The sequence below is a fragment of the Brachyistius frenatus genome, unplaced genomic scaffold, assembly GCF_029030835.1.
Source record: "Brachyistius frenatus isolate BFR_SWC_R1_liver_20210118 unplaced genomic scaffold, ASM2903083v1 Contig_14, whole genome shotgun sequence".
NCBI lineage: Eukaryota > Metazoa > Chordata > Actinopteri > Embiotocidae > Brachyistius > Brachyistius frenatus.
Window position 1 is genome coordinate 1,609,236 of NW_027210613.1, and position 18,177 is coordinate 1,627,412.

Consider the following 18,177-nt stretch of genomic DNA (forward strand, 5'->3'; position numbering starts at 1 on the left):
TTTTCTAGACTGTTTTCCAAACCCTTCAAAGACTTTGTCAGAATGGAAAGCTGTTCAAATCTTTGTTCACCATCTGCTCCTCTATTTCAGGAAACTCAACTTCTCACAATTTATGATATAAACATATCCCAAATATGCAATTTAATATGCAACAAGTTTTGCTCCAAACAGAGGAACACTTTCAGAAAGACAATGCACCATCTCAGCAGTTTTATTTACTAAAGAACTGCTAGCTCTTTAGTCATTGTTGGCATTGTGCTAGTAAAAATATCCTATGGAAATGAGAAGGCCACCAAGGAACCAGACAGAGAGAGATAAGATTTAATGTTATAACGTAGGATCTTTATGCCAGAGAAAACGAGAAAGTACCAAAAGAAATGGATCAGGCAATTGAAATATCAGATTTGTTTGTCCCGGGTTTCTCCTCAGCTGATTTATTCCCCTTCCCTTCAAACAGCACACTTTCCCTGTAGTTACCCCTTATGTTTCTCCCCGTCACCCCCTTTTCTGCAACTTTAACTCACCCTGCATGCATTTTTTTCTGCCTCTTTCACCCTCTCAGCTGGGGCCTCTGGACTCCAACAAAGCTCTCATTATTGGAACGACACAATGGACTTTACTGTTACCTAACACACACACACACACACACACACACACACACACACACACACACACACACACACACACACACACACACACACACACACACACACACACACACACACACACACACACACACACACACACTTTGTTTATACACTGTTGCTTGTATGTGTTTGCTGAGAAACGGCATGCATGCTATCGTGTGACAGTGACATTAGTTTGACATTGTGGATTCCAGTGAAAATTGGAGTGTGACTCTTGAGATCTGGGTTGTACCAACTCTGCTCCATGCAGGATATTTCACTGTTAACAGTGTCATAATTGAATGTAAAATAGTGGACTAGTTCCTACTTAGAACCATCATCATAGTCCAGGAACAAATTCACCTACAAAAACCGCATTTTTTTTGTGTTCAAAAAGCACCCTTTTAGTGCTGGTAACATCTGTCTTGATGTTAAGCGTTATCCAGTTAATTCACATATAGCCTCTGTCTGCAGCCTTACACTATTTATGTCTGAGTTTTGCTAAATAGGACCCAAAGATATCACTTAAACATAGGCTTGTGTGGCACATGTGCATTTGTGCAAACTGACCCTCCAAACCTGGTCACCAGGTCTTGGGTTCAACCCCTGAATTAGAAAACACCTGATGATTTGCAGTACAGAGCTGCCATTCAGAAAAATATTTATACTAGGAAGAAAAAAGTGGTCCAGCCTTGCCAGGCAGTGGCAAATAAAGAGGAGCTTGGGGAGGAAAAGGAGGACTGTATGTAACAGGAGAAAGGCTACCTCCAACACAGAGAGGTAGGAGCAACGTGTCGGCTACCACACCAACAGGCTACCAGTTCACCGAGAAAACAGTCCTGATGTCCTCCCACGAATACATTCACTACCACGGCCTCCTCCTGCCCCATACGGCCCACAGCACGGAGAGCTTGGAGTATGCCCAAAACTTCTCCGTGGAAGACACTGATGTGTTTGCGGTGACTTACCCCAAGTCAGGTACCAACTTTCTTTATTTCTTCTCATATCTGCCGTCTCTCTTCAGCTGTTCCACTCTGGTGTGTCCAAGTTTAACTTTTGTTCATCATTTTCAGCTTTTTAATACACAGGCTACAGGAAGTATAGTTTATTGTATGGAAGTTCATTTACAAGGATGTCATTTTGAAGCCTGCTCTGGAGCACCAGATGTTTGGACAATAAACCAGATGTTTTAGAGCACCAAAAACATGCAGAAACAAAAAATGTTAGATCAGCATCATTGCTGCTGAGGGAAGAGGAGTGATGTGTGTGTGTTGTACACCTGCACGTTTTGATACTGTGATGCTTTTATTTTGTGTGGCTTATGTTTATAGATTGGTATCGATAGATTTTACACCTTTACTTTTGAAAGCGAATTGCTTCCAGTTGTCTCCAGTTGCTGTTGTTTCTTTGGCTGCTTTGCTTTTTCATGTAATTAATTCTTTATTGGTCATTTATCATGTTTAAATGGGGGCAGAGACATAAAATGATACAAGATGGATAGGGATGATGAACATGATCTCAAATGTCAAATTGATAAGTGGTCAAACAAAAAGTAAATCCTCCATCATCCCTGGTTTCTCACTCCTTCCACCCAACCAGGACCTTTTGACAATTATATTAAGCATTTTGTTTTATTAATTGCTTGTTTCCAGTGTGAAATATTTTCTGTTTTTGCCTGGTGTATGTTGGCAGTGTTCCATGCTGGTCTTTTGCTTTGTGTGACTTGTGTTTATGGATGCGTATCAACATATTTACATCTTTACTTTTGCAGGCAAAGTGCTTCCACTTGTCTTTTGTTGTTGTTGTTTCTACCACTGTATTTACATGTCAGTTGTGCATCTCTACAGTCTGCTCATGAGTTAACAATGCCTTCCTGAGTGGAAACGGGTTAGACAGTCAGCACAGGCAGCCAAAAATCTCCAACCACTCGGCTAATTATTATTATTATTATTATTATTATTAAATGGGATAGTCTTTGGGTTTACTTATTGTGTATTGCTCATTGGAAACAAACTAAAAAACAGAAACTATATGTGTCCTTAATGTAAAAGGAAATGGAGGTCATGGATCCCCTCTGTTGGTGTCAAGTGATGGTTTAATGGACTTGGCACAAGTTACAGGTTCTCAGCACTGACCAGGAAGTAGCCTAATTGAAAAGTTATTTTTGTGTAAAAATGGCTGTTGTACAGTCAGTGGGTTTTGCTCCGATGTTATAATGTTGTAATAATCAAATTCATGTGTGAGGTGATTCGGGAAAGTCAAGACTGGGACTCACAAAGATCCAGTATTTTTAGTCTTTAATGAAAGTATATATACTTGTCAACATGTAGGTTAATTAATAACCACAATTTTTTTAAATTTGTATTTATGTTATGACACAATATAAACAACTGTTTATGATAGAAACACTGCTGTTTAACAGTTTAACACACATCAGTGGTGCAGCGCTACTAAAACAACGCATTCTACAATTAATAAGTGGACCTACTTATGGATTTTTGTAAGTTAATGCGTATTGTTGTTGCTGCCAACAGATTTTACAAAAGACAATGGAAACTGTTCAGTCCAACTCTACTTAGATTTGCTGATGTGTTTGGGTGTTTTAAATTGAACACCGGCCAGCCTGCGCAGAGAGCCACTGCGCGCACGCCCCTTGTGTTGCCAGACAAAACCTGTGGGACGTTTCAAGTTATGTCTCGGGGCCATGTGATCGCGGGAGTTTACCTTTATTAACAACAAAGAGAGAGGGCGCAAGGAGATGGCCTTTAAAACATCAGAGAAACACGGATAAAACGTCAGTGTGACGCTTTACGTGCGCTTATTGTTTTGGTGACGATTCTTCCTGATTGAATGCAACAGTTGTGAGCTTCCTCCTGTGTTTTAGCGGTGCTTTTATTTTTATACCCGCACCATAATGTCTTCTGATATGTATTTTCTGCATCACGGACTCCTGTTTCCCAGAGAGACTCACTCCTCAGAGAGTTTGAAGTTTGCGCATGAATTCAAGTTTAAGGACGATGACGTGGTGGCTGTTACGTACCCAAAGTCAGGTCAGTGAGTCTGAAAGCTTTACAGAGAAAAGTGATGATTTATGACTTGTACTTTGTGGTTTACAGTTAACTGTGGGGTCTATGGGGCCGAGCACCACCTACAGGGAAACACTTGAGCAGAGCTCACAGGAACGGTAAAGGGAACTTATCACCTTATTGTTTTATGAAAAATATATGCTAATTTTGAGTAACACGTTTAAAAAATTTGGGACAGAGGCAATAAAAGACTGGAAAAGTTGTGTAATGCTGAAAAACCACCTGGTCGAACATCTCAACTAATTAGATTACCTGGTAACAGATCAGTAACATTATTGGGTATAAAGAGTGTCTCAGCAGTGAAGATGGGGAGAAGTTCATCACTGACATACTGCATGGGAAATTAGTACAACAATTTAAGAAGAATGTTCTTTAATGTAAAATTGCTAAGTATTTGGGGATTTCATCATCTACAATACTTAAAAAACTATTCAGAGAATCTGGAGAAATCTCTAAACGCAATGGAGGCAGAGAATCAATATTGGATGGCTGTGATCTTCAAGACCTCAGGCAGAACAGACACAAATCTGTAATGGAAATCAGTGCATGGGCTCAGAGACATTTCTGAAAACCATTGTTTTTTTAACACAGTTCTTCACTGTGTCCACAAATGCTGGTTAAAACTCTCCCATCCAAAGGAAACATATATGAACATGTTCTTATAACGCCGCAACCTTCCTGAACTCATTTAAGTTGGACTGAGGTGAAGTGGAGAACTGAACCGTTGGTCCACTTGGATCCTTGGGCCCGTGGCCTTGTCAACAGTAGGCACATTGAGTAAGCCAGTCACAATGTACTTTGCTGCATCTGTCTATGCAGTACACTTATATATCACTGGAGCGAGGGGAAAAATTCAACCACCAGAAGTCATCAAGTTGAAGTTACTCGTAAGCATCTCCTTCCCCTGTCCAACATGAGGTCATGCTCAGCTTCTGCCATCATTCCCCATTCCCTGGAAAAATGATGTTCATTTTGTGCTCATACAGACAGTGAAGACAGGCTGTGACTCTGTGACAGATAAATAGAATTTCAGCCATCATTTATTTTATAATTCAAACCCGTGAGTGCTTTTTCCAGTCTGGCATGTCAAAACATCTTCTGCAAAGGCCTATGGTGTAACGAGAGTCTATTTAAATCTTCTCAGAAGGGTCCTCCCTGTTGAATTAGTTGGGTGTTGGGTGCTCTAATCTTCTTTTACCCCTTTTACTATAAATATACTGCAGAAACTATACACCTGCATATCGAGGAGTTTTCCATTCAAAACTGACCCTCGCACATTGCGTGGTTCTAAGTAAACCTTTAAACTTGGTCTTCATATCGATGGTTTCAGCATCTAAAAAATGTAATATGAAAACCCTAAAAAACAAGAGTTGTAGAAGAGGTAAAGTTGGTGTCTTGAAGAGCCTGATCTGAGGGAATATTTGTGATGTAATCACTGTAGTTAATCCTGGGTCTCATTAAAAGTGTGTTGCCTTTAAAAACAACATACATGAACATACATTCAAAATTTTAGAAATGAATAAAATGATCTAAATATGTCATTCTTCATAATAAACTTCACAAAGTTAAACCTCAGTTAAAGTGGGTTTAGAGTAAACCGCAGATGCAGTTTAAACTGTAGCTTCTGGAGACACAGGAACAGGGTTTAAGTGGAGCTTTGATCCAGACAGGTTTGATGTACCTGTTTATTTTCAGGATGACTTACTGTGTTTGTGTTACCTATTACCTTTTAAATACAGTATATATTTACAGATTTTGCACAGTGGTTATGATGGAGGAAGTACATGGTAAACAGTTACAGTGTCTGAGGTGTGTGTATGTATCATTCTTCAGTCTATCAGACAAACAGATGTGTGACAGAAGCTGTTCTTGAGCCTTCGGGTTCGAGTCGGGAGGCTCTTGTACCTCTTTCCAGAGGGGGGGCAAGGTGAATGAGAAGTCCGAAAGGATATTACGCGCCTTTCTAGACAGCACTTACTGTCCATGTCCAGGATGTATTGGAGCTGGGTATCTTGGGTAGTTCTCACCGCCAGGCCTCTTCCTCGCCTGGTGTCCATGATGAGCTCCTTGGTCTTGGACCAGGGCCAAACTGATATCTGCCCATAAAGCAGGCTGTTGGACCTCTCACTGTTCTCATTGATCAGGGCACCACTGATGTTCAGTCTATGCACAGGGATGATGTTGTAGGTGAGTAGAGAAGAGGCCTCAGGACAAAGTCTTATAGGACCCCAGTGCTTAGTGAAAAGGTGGAGGTGTTGCTGTCTAACCCATTGACTGTATATAAAAGTGGACGTAGCGTCCGGGTCTGGAAAATGAGGCCAATGCGGAAGTGCCTTTAACTGCAATAGCATCAAGTGCCGCTTAGGGTTGGCTCCAAAAAGCCTCCTGCTCCATAGACTCCCTTTCAACTTTTCTCATAAAATTCGAAGTCAATAAAATTTCACCATGAGTTATTTAGGTTTTGTTAGCTATAGTCCCTCCATCTCATTAGTTTTCTGGCGCTCCATCTGAGAATAACCCCAACATTAATTAGAAATTAAGCTTTAAAAAGTCATGCTTTGGCCTATTTGATTGACAGGGCTGTGGTGCAGTGAGGTTTCTGCTATCGGTGGGCGGGGTTTAGTGACCTCGGGCTTCCAATCAGATCGAGTCAGACCCCCCTCTCCCTCCCCCCCAGCTCGTCCAAATATGGTCACTTCTGGCTCCAAACCACTCAGAACTAGCGAGATCGCGCTGGCCAAAATCAAAACTCAAGGCTTTATAACGGCCGTTCACAAACCAGTGGGTGAAGTCACTGTTGTTTGCCGCTTGGTCTAACCCAACAGACTGAAGTCTGTAAGTCAAGAAAGTCCAGAATCCAGTTGCAAAAAGAAGTGCTGAAGCCCAGGTAGGATGGGATGACTGTGTTGAATGCAGCTGTGAGATCCACAAACAGCATCCAGACATAGGTGTTGTTCTTGTGCAGGTGTAAAAGGGCCGAATGTGAGGTGGAGGAGACGGTGTCCAGTGTGGGTGAAAGCCTTCAGCTGGGTTATTACCAGTTTCTTCAGGCAATTTGTGATAATGGGGGTAAACACCACAGGTTGAATGTTATTCAGGCTATTTGCAGCAGAATGCTTTGGCATGGTCGTGATGGTTGTAGTTTTGAGACGTCCCGTACTTTCATGATGTGAACAGTAAGCAGTCACTTTGCTGCTGAATAAATTACCACAAAACACTGCAGGTCTTATTTGTTTGTGAGAGTCATCGGCGACCAACTATGATACTAATTCCAGATTCGTCAAGGTTATTTTTTTTTAAAATAAATAATTATCAATAGTTACATGTAGTTCTACTTACTTTCACCTTTGGTTTATCTTGTATGTTTGCACAGAGCAGGGACTTCAATGTACTTCAATCAGCTCAGAGACAGAAAGCACAAAAACTGAACAAGCTGAACACTGAGAGCTGTTTTCAAGGGACATAACTTCATTAACACAACACCGGGGTACATTGTATGAGGCTGGTGAGTGGGATGTCTACTCAAAATGGAATTTACATACCTCCTGATTTCTACTCAGGATCATGGGACCCTGGGTTGAGAACTATATAGCCTTAGTGTTCAAGAACAAATCCACCCTGCTGTTACAAATTTTTTGTAGCAAGGCTTTTTACTGATGCTTCTAGATGGTCGTGAGGGCATCAGACTTGAATTTATGGCTCTTAGGGAGACACTTTTTGGATGTGTGTGTGTGGTTTCATGGAAGTTTTTCATTTGAGATAAAATAAATAAATAAATAAAGTTTTCCAATGATCAAGAAATGACTTCTTAAATCAATTGCTGACTGTATTTTCCAGTTAGAAATTTTTCAAATGGTGAGATGTGCTTCTGCTCAATGCAGTATCACACCAAAGCGGACAGTGTCACACTTTGTCTTGTATTTAAAGCCAGGTGCTCTAGGTTTAGCCAATAAAAAATATGTTAGTGTAGGTTTAGGACAAATCTACTTGCTCAGACATGGGAAACAATTTTTTTTTTAAATAATTCTACGTCACTTTCTCAGAGACTTGGGTGAAAGTCCTGGATTTAATCCATCTAACTTCCCCCCCAACCTATCCATCCTCTCTCTGACTTTATCACTTTTATTCTTCATCAAACGACTTCTGTCACATGACCTTTTTCGGCCCTGGTTGTACGTGGATGCCATTTTCACATATAGGCGAGGCAAATTGTGACATGGTGTCCTCAAGTGGACTGACGGGCGTATTACACAAGTTGGCGTGATACCAGGCTGCCCTGCTATGAAGTTCTTGATTCAACAGTATTCAATAACTACTCCTTAACAATGAATATTGCTAAAATGCAACAGTTATTGGAAAGCGATGGTTGTCCGTGTATCCATGCTGACACTGCAACCAGGAACTGTGAATATGTCATAATCAGTTATCTCTATTCTGTCTTGGTCTATGCTTCGCACCATATCATGTAGCTACATCACTCTCTTGGTGTCTTTTCCTTCCAGCAGACGTGAGCACTTTCCTGCAGCCCTGTGGAATTGTTTGCTTCACTCTTTGTTTCTGCAGGTACAATCTGGATGCAGGAGATCCTCCCACTGGTGCTGAATGGGGGTGATCTGACCCCAGTCCACACCATTCCTAACTGGGACCGGGTGCCTTGGCTGGAGGAGAAGAGACTGATGGAGGTAGTGGATAAATTGGTGTCTCCACGGGCGCTGGTCACACATTTTCCCTTCAACCTCATGCCCCCTTCTTTCTGCACCTCCAAAGCCAAGGTAAATGGGTGAAGACTCTGAGTGATACCTACATGTCTATCTCATCCAATGTTTAATCCAAGCACCCAACATGTTTTTGCCTTTTGTCACTTGCTGTAGGTGATCTATGTCATGAGGAACCCAAAGGACCTCATGGTGTCTTCATACTACTTCCACCAGATGGCCTCCTTCCTTGAGGATCCAGGAACTTTTGATGAGTTCATGGACAAATTTCTGGAGGGCAAAGGTCAGAGGTCACACCACATATAAAGACTTTACTCTGAGAAGTGCAGCCTGTACATTTTCCCAAGTACCGGGCATAAAGAAAAGTAAAATGCAGAAGTTTAGTTTATTACCATGTGAAGAGATTTTGGACGATGTCATGTGAGAGAGAGCAGAGCAGAGGTTGATTGCATACATAAGATGGTCCAATATCTGTGTTGTCTGCAGTGCTGTTTGGAAAATGGACAGACCATGTGAAGAGTTGGAAACACTCAGAGCTGGGAGACAGAATAACATACATCACATATGAGGAAATGGTTCAGGTAAAACACTTCCCAGAGTTTTTGTGTACATCGTATTTCATTGTTTTCACCTGAAGGTCAGAGTTGCTGTTCAAAACATTAAATGTCTTTTTGACCAGTCAGAAATTGATATTAAACCCCCCAGGCTATAAAATGGTGTCACTGTGAGCATGGATTATAGAAATGACATTGAAATATCAATCTGAGAATTTCTAAATGAAAGCAAATACCCACAGATTCAAATAAATGAAAAAGAATTGTGTCTCCCAGGACCTGCCTGCAGCGCTCAGGCATATTTCAGATTTCCTTGGTCGTAATCTGAGTGAAGAGGTCATTCAGAAGATAGCGGAGCATTGCTCTTTTAAGACCATGAAGGCCAACAACATGTCTAACTTCAGCCTGGTCCCAAAGGTGTACATGGACAACGACAAGTCTCATTTCTTCAGGAAAGGTGAGGGTCCGTGTGTCCATCATGACACATGCCTGAGTGAAGACGATACTTCAACACAAGGTAGATTTTAATTCATTTGGTTGACATGTTTCAATCTTGGTGTCTGTTTTTGTGTCAGGTATTACCGGGGACTGGAAAAACCACTTCAGCACAGAGCAATTGGCCCGATTCACATCGGTCATTCGCAAAGAGCTGGAGGGGGAGAGCTTCCCTCTGCCGTGGAGTCTGGACTGACCAACAGCTGGAGCAAAGACACAGATAAAGAAAGCTTTGAGAATAAAATCAAGACCGGTACATATCTGTTACTTCAGATTAGGAAATTAGTGCTACAAGGAAGAAAATGATCTGTACTTTTGGTTTTAATGTTAGGCATTAATAGACCAATCATTTTTTTGATCAATCATTCATCTACACCAGGATTCAGCAGAACCTGTTCAAGTTCTCAGGACTGACATGCACACACAATAGTTTCGGCATGGGAATATGTAATGTCTAAATTCAAACAAAGAACATCCTTAAAAATACTAATTCGATGAAACATTTTGTCTGTCCATGATGTAAATGCTACAAAAGCTCAGTCTGGACATAAAACACATTTGTACAATTTGTGTAGTTTGGATCCCTCAACTATCAGTGAGTTTAATGCACCTTCATGCTGCAGGAGCATTTTTGTTTCTGTCACTTAACATAATTAAAACATGATTTTGTGCAAATTTCTAAGTAATTGCCTTGTAAGTACTTTTTAATTTTTGTCTCTAATAATAAGTGTAATTCTACTGACCATTAATTACTGTGGACAACAAATATGACTTCCTATTTAAAGGGACAAACTAAGTCATTGCATGATTACAGTTATATACAACATTACAAATTAAAAAAATTGTTGATTTTTGCAGTGAAAAGAAGTGAATTCATCTACTACAGTAAACAGAAAATGAGTCTTTCTTTAAATGTTAATGCTCGGTTACAAAATACTGAAAAACGAAACAATAATTGTGAAGCATATATCACAGCTTCCTTTTAGTATCTTGCTAAGCCTTTCTACACTTTAGGAATTTCTACCAACCCTTCCTTCCTGATCACTTCAAGTTTTGAGTTATTTGAGGTTGTCTTGCCTTGTCTTCCAGCGTGCATTTCTTGGGCTAGACTATGTTGCTTTTTGAGGTATGCGTTGGCTCATTCTTCTCTTGTAGAAGCAGCCTCTTTCTTGACTGACTGGAAGACATTTATATCCAGAATTTGTTGACATTTAGTTGAATTCTGACGGTTATCTGTGCAGTGTTTTCTCTGCCATTGGTTGTAGCGACAGTAGACAACTCTAGCCAGATTTAATCTTTTTATAGCCATACCCGGCTTCATAGGCATCAGTTACCCTCATTTTCAGATCGTAAGTCAGATGCTTAGAGGAAGCTTTGGTTGTCAAGTGTTACCACAACGTTTAAAGAGTCAAAAAAAAATCTGTCAGCTCTGGAATTGTAACCTGTCCTAAAGACACAGTTAAGGCCTAACATGTTAATGAAGTTTTTAGACTTAACGAGTAGAGCCCAAACGTGTGCAAATGGTACAGTAACTGTTTTTGTTCTGTTTCTTAAATTCTTGCAATAAGTAACACAGAAGAAACTTTTTGCAACAAGTCTACAGTATGTTTGCTGCAGCTTCGGTTACTTCCTGTCACTTCAAAAATCAACAAAATATGCAATTCAACCACTAGTGCCTGGAATTTTTGCATAAAACTAGTAACTGCTTAATTATGACATATGCTAATTAGTGGTTGTTTTTTTTTTCTTCGTTTTTTTTGTTTTTTTTTTAAATCATAAAATACAGGTTAATACTTGTTTGTGCATGAGTGGGGTCAATTACTACCTCACAAATCAAGAGAAATAATGCTCAACATAAGAACCCTGATGTAATGTCACAACAGCAGCCGTCCTATCATTTGGATTGCATTGAGGGTATTTTACTGGATTATTATTATGGTGTTTCAACTTTTAATTATTACTGGATTTATCTACATTTTTACTACTTATTGCATGCCTGCTTTGGTCTCAATTAAAATATGTACCAAAGTAAAAGTAACAGGTTTTTATTTGTTGTTGTTGCTCTGCCGATTCAGGAAGTAACATTCAGCAAGAAGCACAAACTTGCAGCCGCAACAGAAGCTGATTTACAAAAATGTTGTGGAGATAAAGAGGATACCTTTGAAAATCAGCCAACATTGTACAGGATATGTGAGGAAGGAAGGTATGTTGAGGGTATGTCGACAGCTGCTGACAGAGTGATGAAATCTTTGTATTGTTCAAGGTAACTGGGATATTGTTTTTAAAAAGAGAAATTGCTGTTGGAATTTTTTTTTAAATAAGACCCATAAATTACATTCTGTTTACCTCCTTTATTTGGGTTGCAGCAAAAACCTGAACGAAATGTATCTTAAAACTGGGCAACAAAAAAAAAGGCCCAAACTATCTGCCAATAAGACAAGTCAAATTGTTTTTGTTACCCAATGATCTAAGCTAATGTTCTTACTCGACTCTCAGCTTTCAGCATCTTAAGCAACATTTTCCGACATGCAAATACTGTCTGGTCGAGTCTGAGTGCTTTCGTCACCGCTCCCATACTGATCATGGATGACTGTTCACAGCAGACAAGCTCAGACAAGTCTTTGTGCATGTGCACTACCAACTAGGCATGAAGTCACAAAGAGCAGATCAAAGAAAAGGTCAGGCAAGCTAGAGACAAAAATGTTTTACCTAGTTGATGGAGGAAATCAGAGCTAAAAACATAATAAACACAACTCAGTGTCATGTTCTTCTTTGTCTGCTTTGTGTGTAAAGAGGCAGATGTTGGTATTTAGCAGGTTTTTCGACACTATACAGACACTATAAAAAGTGCTTTTAAAAACAGTAACAATTCAAAGCAACTGTTAGCCCTAGTCTTTAGCCTCCTCTTCTCAGTGGCCACAGAGACATAAAGCAGTCGCCTACATGTTTTAGTGTGCTTGCCAAAAAAAAAAAAAAAATCAAACCATGGAGACAAACATGTCCAAACAGGTTTCTCCTTCCACTGTGCTGCAGCCAACAACTGAGCCCAGAGGAGAGACTTTTTACTCCTCTGTTGCATCACACACACACACACACACACACACACACACACACACACACACACACACACACACACACACACACACACACACACACACACACACACACACACACACACACACACACACACACACACACACACACACACACACACACAAGTTGGTAGGATCTGTCTTAAAATGTTTTTAATCAAACCAGTAGATGGCAGCCAACCATCTTCACTGTGTCTGCAGACACAGTTCATTCTTAGTAACCAGTTCAAACAAAATACAAACACAGCCACTCATAAACTGGAGATGCCAAAGACACTGTGGCAGCTCCAAATGTCCAGATTCATAGAAACGCACACAAAAATCATTATAATCCAACTTTATTTACAGTGATCTCAGCACGTTGACAGAAACTGTCTGTTGTTCTGTTTTATTGGCATATTCAAAAACTGTACTTTAAGGCACAGGACATTTTGTCAGTTATCACATTATGCAGTCATGATACTTTTTTTCTTTTAGCCTGAAAGGTAATGTAAGAGATGTCAAACCTGTTGATGAGCCAAAAGTAGTAAAAAAAAAAAATTCACTTGATTTATTGCTGAAAGTCTACCTACGTGTTGAACTGAATATTTTACAAAAGAGGCCTTAGAGTCTTAAAAAAAAATCTGCAAATTAATAGTATGGCATTTATATAAATGAATAATCCCACTACTGCAGTGGGATTATAACTATAACAGCTCAACAATGCCTCTATTATTTTGGTCTTGACGCATGACAAATTTGAAAAGCCCTCAGAATAATAAGAAACAGGTTTCAAAAGCCATTCTTGTTTCCATTTAGTTAATTCTTCAGCTTTATTTGTTGTAATTATTTTTAAAAGTTTGATGGCATAACAAAATGCATGTTTAATAAAATACCCACAGATTATTATTTTTTTTTTTAATAAAGTATAGGTATGTTTATAGATAATACCATATCCCACATGTTACTGTAATGATACCATGTATGTACAAGTACTTGTGTTACAGAAAAGATTCAAACAAGACTGATTATTCACAAAGCTCTAATTTAAATTTAAGTCTAACTCAAACATATGTGTTTTATTAGAAATGTATTTCTTTTTCCTATATGTGCAAAATATCGATCGGATTCTGATCCCTATATTCGGTACAACAGCTTCTTTAACAACTGTCCTATCCCGGCTGCAAGCTCTTCACTGTCATCTCTACATGCGCACACAGAAAATCCATCACAACAGTCTGCTTTACCCTGACTGAGTAAACCTAAATAATGTTGACAAAACATTGTGATTTGTTCATCCATATTTACAACACATAGTGTATAATTACATCTTTACAGTTTCAGGTTCACTTTGTTTTTCTGTTGACATAAAACCTTTAAATGAGTCACAGAGTTTTAGATCAATGAGGACAGAGTTAACTGAAAAACAAAGAAATTCTGAATCTGTAGTGACAAACATGTCGTATCTTATTCATGTGAGACAAGCTGTTCCTCCTGTGGCACTGTATGCAAATAAAAAAGCATCACAGGAAGTTTTGAATCCCGTCACGATCTATTTTAACAATCATAATTTGGACCAAATCTGTAAGGCCACTTGTTGAGCTTGTTTCTCTCTGTTCATTGTTTTTGTCTTTATTAGTTTTATTTTTTTCATAACATTATACATACATAGAATACACTTTGTGTGTGTGTGTGTGTGTGTGTGTGTGTGTGTGTGTGTGTGTGTGTGTGTGTGTGTGTGTGTGTGTGTGTGTGTGTGTGTGTGTGTGTGTGTGTGTGTGTGTGTGTGTGTGTGTCCCCTTTTCCCCTGAGTTCTGACACTACTTCAATTACACGGTGGCCCTTTGAGCCCGGGGGAGGGTTTGTGTGTGTGTGTGTGTGTGTGTGTGTGTGTGTGTGTGTGTGTGTGTGTGTGTGTGTGTGTGTGTGTGTGTGTGTGTGTGTGTGTGTGTGTGTGTGTGTGTGTGTGTGTGACAGAGTGTGAGTGCGTGAGTGTGTCCCTGAGGTCAGACGATGTGCTGCAGGACACCCACCTCGCTGCCGCCTTGTGCCCACTGGTCCTGCCCTGGGCTGCCCACAGGATGCCAGCCTGCTTTGATGCCGTCGTCTCATCAACATCATAGACACACACGCACACACACACGTACGAGATAGCCAATAAGTTCTCAGAAGGCCCTGTAATCTTGTTAAAGTTTGTAACAAACAGTCAGTCAAATCTTCTTAAGTCTGCTGACTTCCACCGCCCAGAGCAACGCTCACGTTTATCCGATGAAGCTTCAGTCAAGACCAACAAAGTGTTTTTGATCAACTGCAATGTCTTGTCAGACAAAAGGTTATGAAATTTACTCGATGGATATCTGCCACAGGTGTCCCTGAAACTTTTTCTGACTGAGCCTCTTCATTGACCTGCATAAATGGTTTGGAGGAAGTGGCTTTGACATGGATGCAGACGGTTTCCATTTCCAGTAACCACACAGCTTGGATAGGTGTGAATGCTACAAGCTAAGGGTTTTTTTCTGGCTCAAGGTTTTGTGTATGTAACATACAATAGCCTACTAATATTTCTGTATCCTCCTCTTGGTTTAAAAGAATAGTTCGACATTTTGCGAATGCACTTGTTCACTTTCTGGTGGCGAGTAAAATAAGAAGATGGATACTGCCCCCATGTCTGTACATCAAGCGCAAAGACAGGAAACAAAAGTTATAAAATACCAGCACCTCTAAAAGTCACCAATTACTTCATTATATCTTGTTTAATCTGTGCCAAACATCAAACATGAGGGGGAAAGGTTTGCTGTTTAGTGAACAGTTACATGACACCTTATTGCAACAATCTTACAAACAGTTTGTGAACTGTTTGACACACAACACCTTGTAAAATGCCACATTGTTGCATTAATACTGCGGTTTTTGTATAGATTAAGCAAAAGAGATATAAGAAATATAGTTTATCAGGGTTTCCTCATTCTAAATGTAGTGGTGAAAGGATTCTGCTAAAGGTAATATGCGAGCTGCTTCCTCCTCTTTCCAGTCCTTTGTCTAGGCTAAACTAACCATCTCTGGCAACAGTTTGTTTACTTTCTACACTATCTCGAGAGATATTTTTTCTAACCTAACTCTTAACAAGACATGGAATAAATAAATAAATAGCTATTTCCCAAAATATAGACCACTCCATTTTGTTTAATTTTAGAAGCAAATGAATCTGGTTTTCCATTCAGTAGCTACAGACTACACACCACCGTGAAGGCCTGAAAATCGAACCCTAAAACTTGTGAATAGAAACGACTTTGAATTACCTTCATTGAACCTACATTCCCTGAAGCAGACTATTTTATCTGTTATGCTTTCGTATGATTTTCATGGGTAATCTTTCCCTGGTGTCCCTGTGAGATACTTAGAGCCTGCTGCCGGCCCTCCCCAGGGTCATATAACCTACTGTGGACATCAGCGATAACATACAGTGCAACATCTAAACATCCTCGCCTCCCTTTCTGTATGACACAGGAAAGCGATAGACCATCAAAGCTGTATGCCTCCCTCTTGGTATACGTATAGCCAACAGTGTGGCGGTATCGTGAGTCTGTATTTTCTCCATCTTTTGAAGGAGCAAAGTGACGCACACAGTTGCAGCACTTATCGTGCGATGCTCCAGGGATGGGATTAGTTTACTTTTCATGATTTTTTTTTTTTTATCACTTAATTGATGATGCTTTTGAGTTTCCCTGTGATGTTTTTTTTTTTTTAGACTGTACACACTCTCATCTTTCGCTGAATAGAACTGCTTTTCTGTAGTCTAAGTTACGTCTGCAAGCACAGCCAACATATGCATCCTGTCTGGCTACAAACCTTCTCTACTGTATACCCTTCTGTTGACCTCATCCTCCTCATCCTCTCTCGTGTTTTCTACCAAAGCACCAACAATACTGAAACAGAACATCATCCTCAGGACCGTGAAATACTGACACATAAACAGATAGGTAGCACTTGCAGATATGGTGAATAACTTTTTTCTAACGCACACACAGACACACATACCCTTCAGTCACGCCCCACCCAGGGTGTCTGCACAGTTCCGGGCCGTGGGGCAATTAGCAGTAATGGCAGGAAGCTAGTTAGTGTTATCTGCTGCCACGGCGGCCTCGACTGGCCCTGACAGACCCTGGACGGTCACGTAGAGATGCAGACAGTCAGACAGGGAGCCTGGAAAGCAGGACGAGGACGAGGAGGAGGAGGACCCCTCTGAAAGCCCTCAGGCAAATGGCCTTCGAGGACATTGGTATAATTCACTTGTTGTGCTCCATCTTAAATTAGAAATGTGGCTTAAGGAAACCAGATACTACCCCATAGAGTCTGTTGAGAATAATTAACTACATTTTAGAGATTTACACATTTAATAAGATATTAATCACCAATTAAACCAGGACAAATGATTCCTCAGAATTTTGTTTTAGGTATTTTAGATAACAAAAATGTTGTGCCACTGCTTCGTCTACAGCTCAACTCCTGGCTGCAGTTAAGATGCCTCTCTATTGTTTCAGCAGCATGTCTCTCTTCCTGTACGCATGATACGATAGCTGCACATGTCTAGCAGAGGGTGGGTGTCTTTTTTTTTTGTTGCAGGGAGGGGTGGGGGGAGGGGGGCAACAGGGGTGACGGTAGGCGTAGCACTAAAAAAAGCATAAAAGGATGTAAGGCAGGCCCAAAAAAGACTAAAGAAAATAAACAGCAGAAATCCCTGAATGATGTTCAGACACAACAACAGTCACGTAGGTTTTTAGCAGCTCCAGGTCACATCGTCAGACTGGCAGGTGCACATGGACGGCAAATTTCAGGGTTCACTGTGATTTTTCTTATGCATTATTCATATCAACATCCAAAAGGGTTGTTGTCATACAGCTGGTGAAATATAATATAGTATAGTATAATATAGTGATGGTATGGGATTGTACTGAAGCTCTGAGGGTATAAATAACTTCATATTGCATAGTAAATTAAGCTGGTTACCATCCCATTTCATGTTTAAATCACAAATTATTTTATTTTTATAACAGTTAATACTTTAAAAACACTTAAATATTTGTTTTTTTTTAATATTATATTATTTATGGATATGTGCTTGAACATTGGAAAAAATGTCCTGTATTCATAGCCTTATAGTCACTTGTATAGCCAATACAGAGAGAAAGAGTAGTTACAATGACCAAACACTCTTTTAATATTACATATGGACATGAATATTGTTTAAAGATTTTCAGGATTTGATTTTTTTATTTTATTAAACTCATCCTTTAATACTTATCTGGCAATGTATGTTTTATATATATATATATATATATATATATATATATATATATATATATATATATATATATATATATATATATATATATATAGGCTAGAGATAGCACAAATTGGTTGAGTGAAGTGGATTCCATTATGCATCTGTCTTAATCTGATAGGATGTTCAGTGTGTGAAAGGGGGATGAAGAAAATGGGTTTACCGTACGTGTTTATGAGCGAATCTTGTCTTTTCCCTTCATTATCTCCCCAAAGCAGTAGTTCAACAAAAGAAAAGGCTGCAGTCAACACCAGAGGCCGAGATAAGACGCTGAAAATACCCAAACAAA

At 39.7% G+C, this 18,177-nt stretch overlaps 1 protein-coding gene across 3 annotated transcripts; it reads left to right on the plus strand.

Annotated features, from left to right (window-relative positions):
* The first annotated feature begins 1,392 nt into the window (after nt 1-1,392).
* On the plus strand, nt 1,393-11,508 carry sult2st3 (sulfotransferase family 2, cytosolic sulfotransferase 3). 3 transcript variants are annotated; one of them, XM_069693104.1, is made up of 7 exons: nt 1,546-1,604; nt 3,588-3,676; nt 8,276-8,484; nt 8,584-8,710; nt 8,914-9,008; nt 9,258-9,438; nt 9,557-11,508. In XM_069693104.1, the coding sequence occupies exons 3-7, from the start codon at nt 8,287-8,289 to the stop codon at nt 9,670-9,672; spliced, it is 717 nt and encodes a 238-aa protein (XP_069549205.1). In that variant the 5' UTR covers nt 1,546-1,604; nt 3,588-3,676; nt 8,276-8,286; the 3' UTR covers nt 9,673-11,508. The 3 variants fall into 3 exon arrangements, with proteins under 3 accessions (XP_069549204.1, XP_069549205.1, XP_069549203.1); XM_069693103.1 differs by lacking the exon at nt 3,588-3,676 and having other exon boundaries at nt 1,393-1,604; XM_069693102.1 differs by lacking the exon at nt 1,546-1,604 and having other exon boundaries at nt 3,383-3,676.
* The last annotated feature ends 6,669 nt before the right edge of the window (nt 11,509-18,177 follow it).

What these genes read in the sequence shown, in the direction of transcription:
- sult2st3 (XM_069693103.1), top strand. Translation starts at nt 1,469, where the DNA reads ATGTCCTCCCACGAATACATTCACTACCACGGCCTCCTCCTGCCCCAT. An exon ending in GGTGACTTACCCCAAGTCAG is followed by an intron (nt 1,605 to 8,275) that starts GTACCAACTTTC and finishes TTGTTTCTGCAG; the next exon opens with GTACAATCTGGATGCAGGAG. An exon ending in TCTGCACCTCCAAAGCCAAG is followed by an intron (nt 8,485 to 8,583) that starts GTAAATGGGTGA and finishes CACTTGCTGTAG; the next exon opens with GTGATCTATGTCATGAGGAA.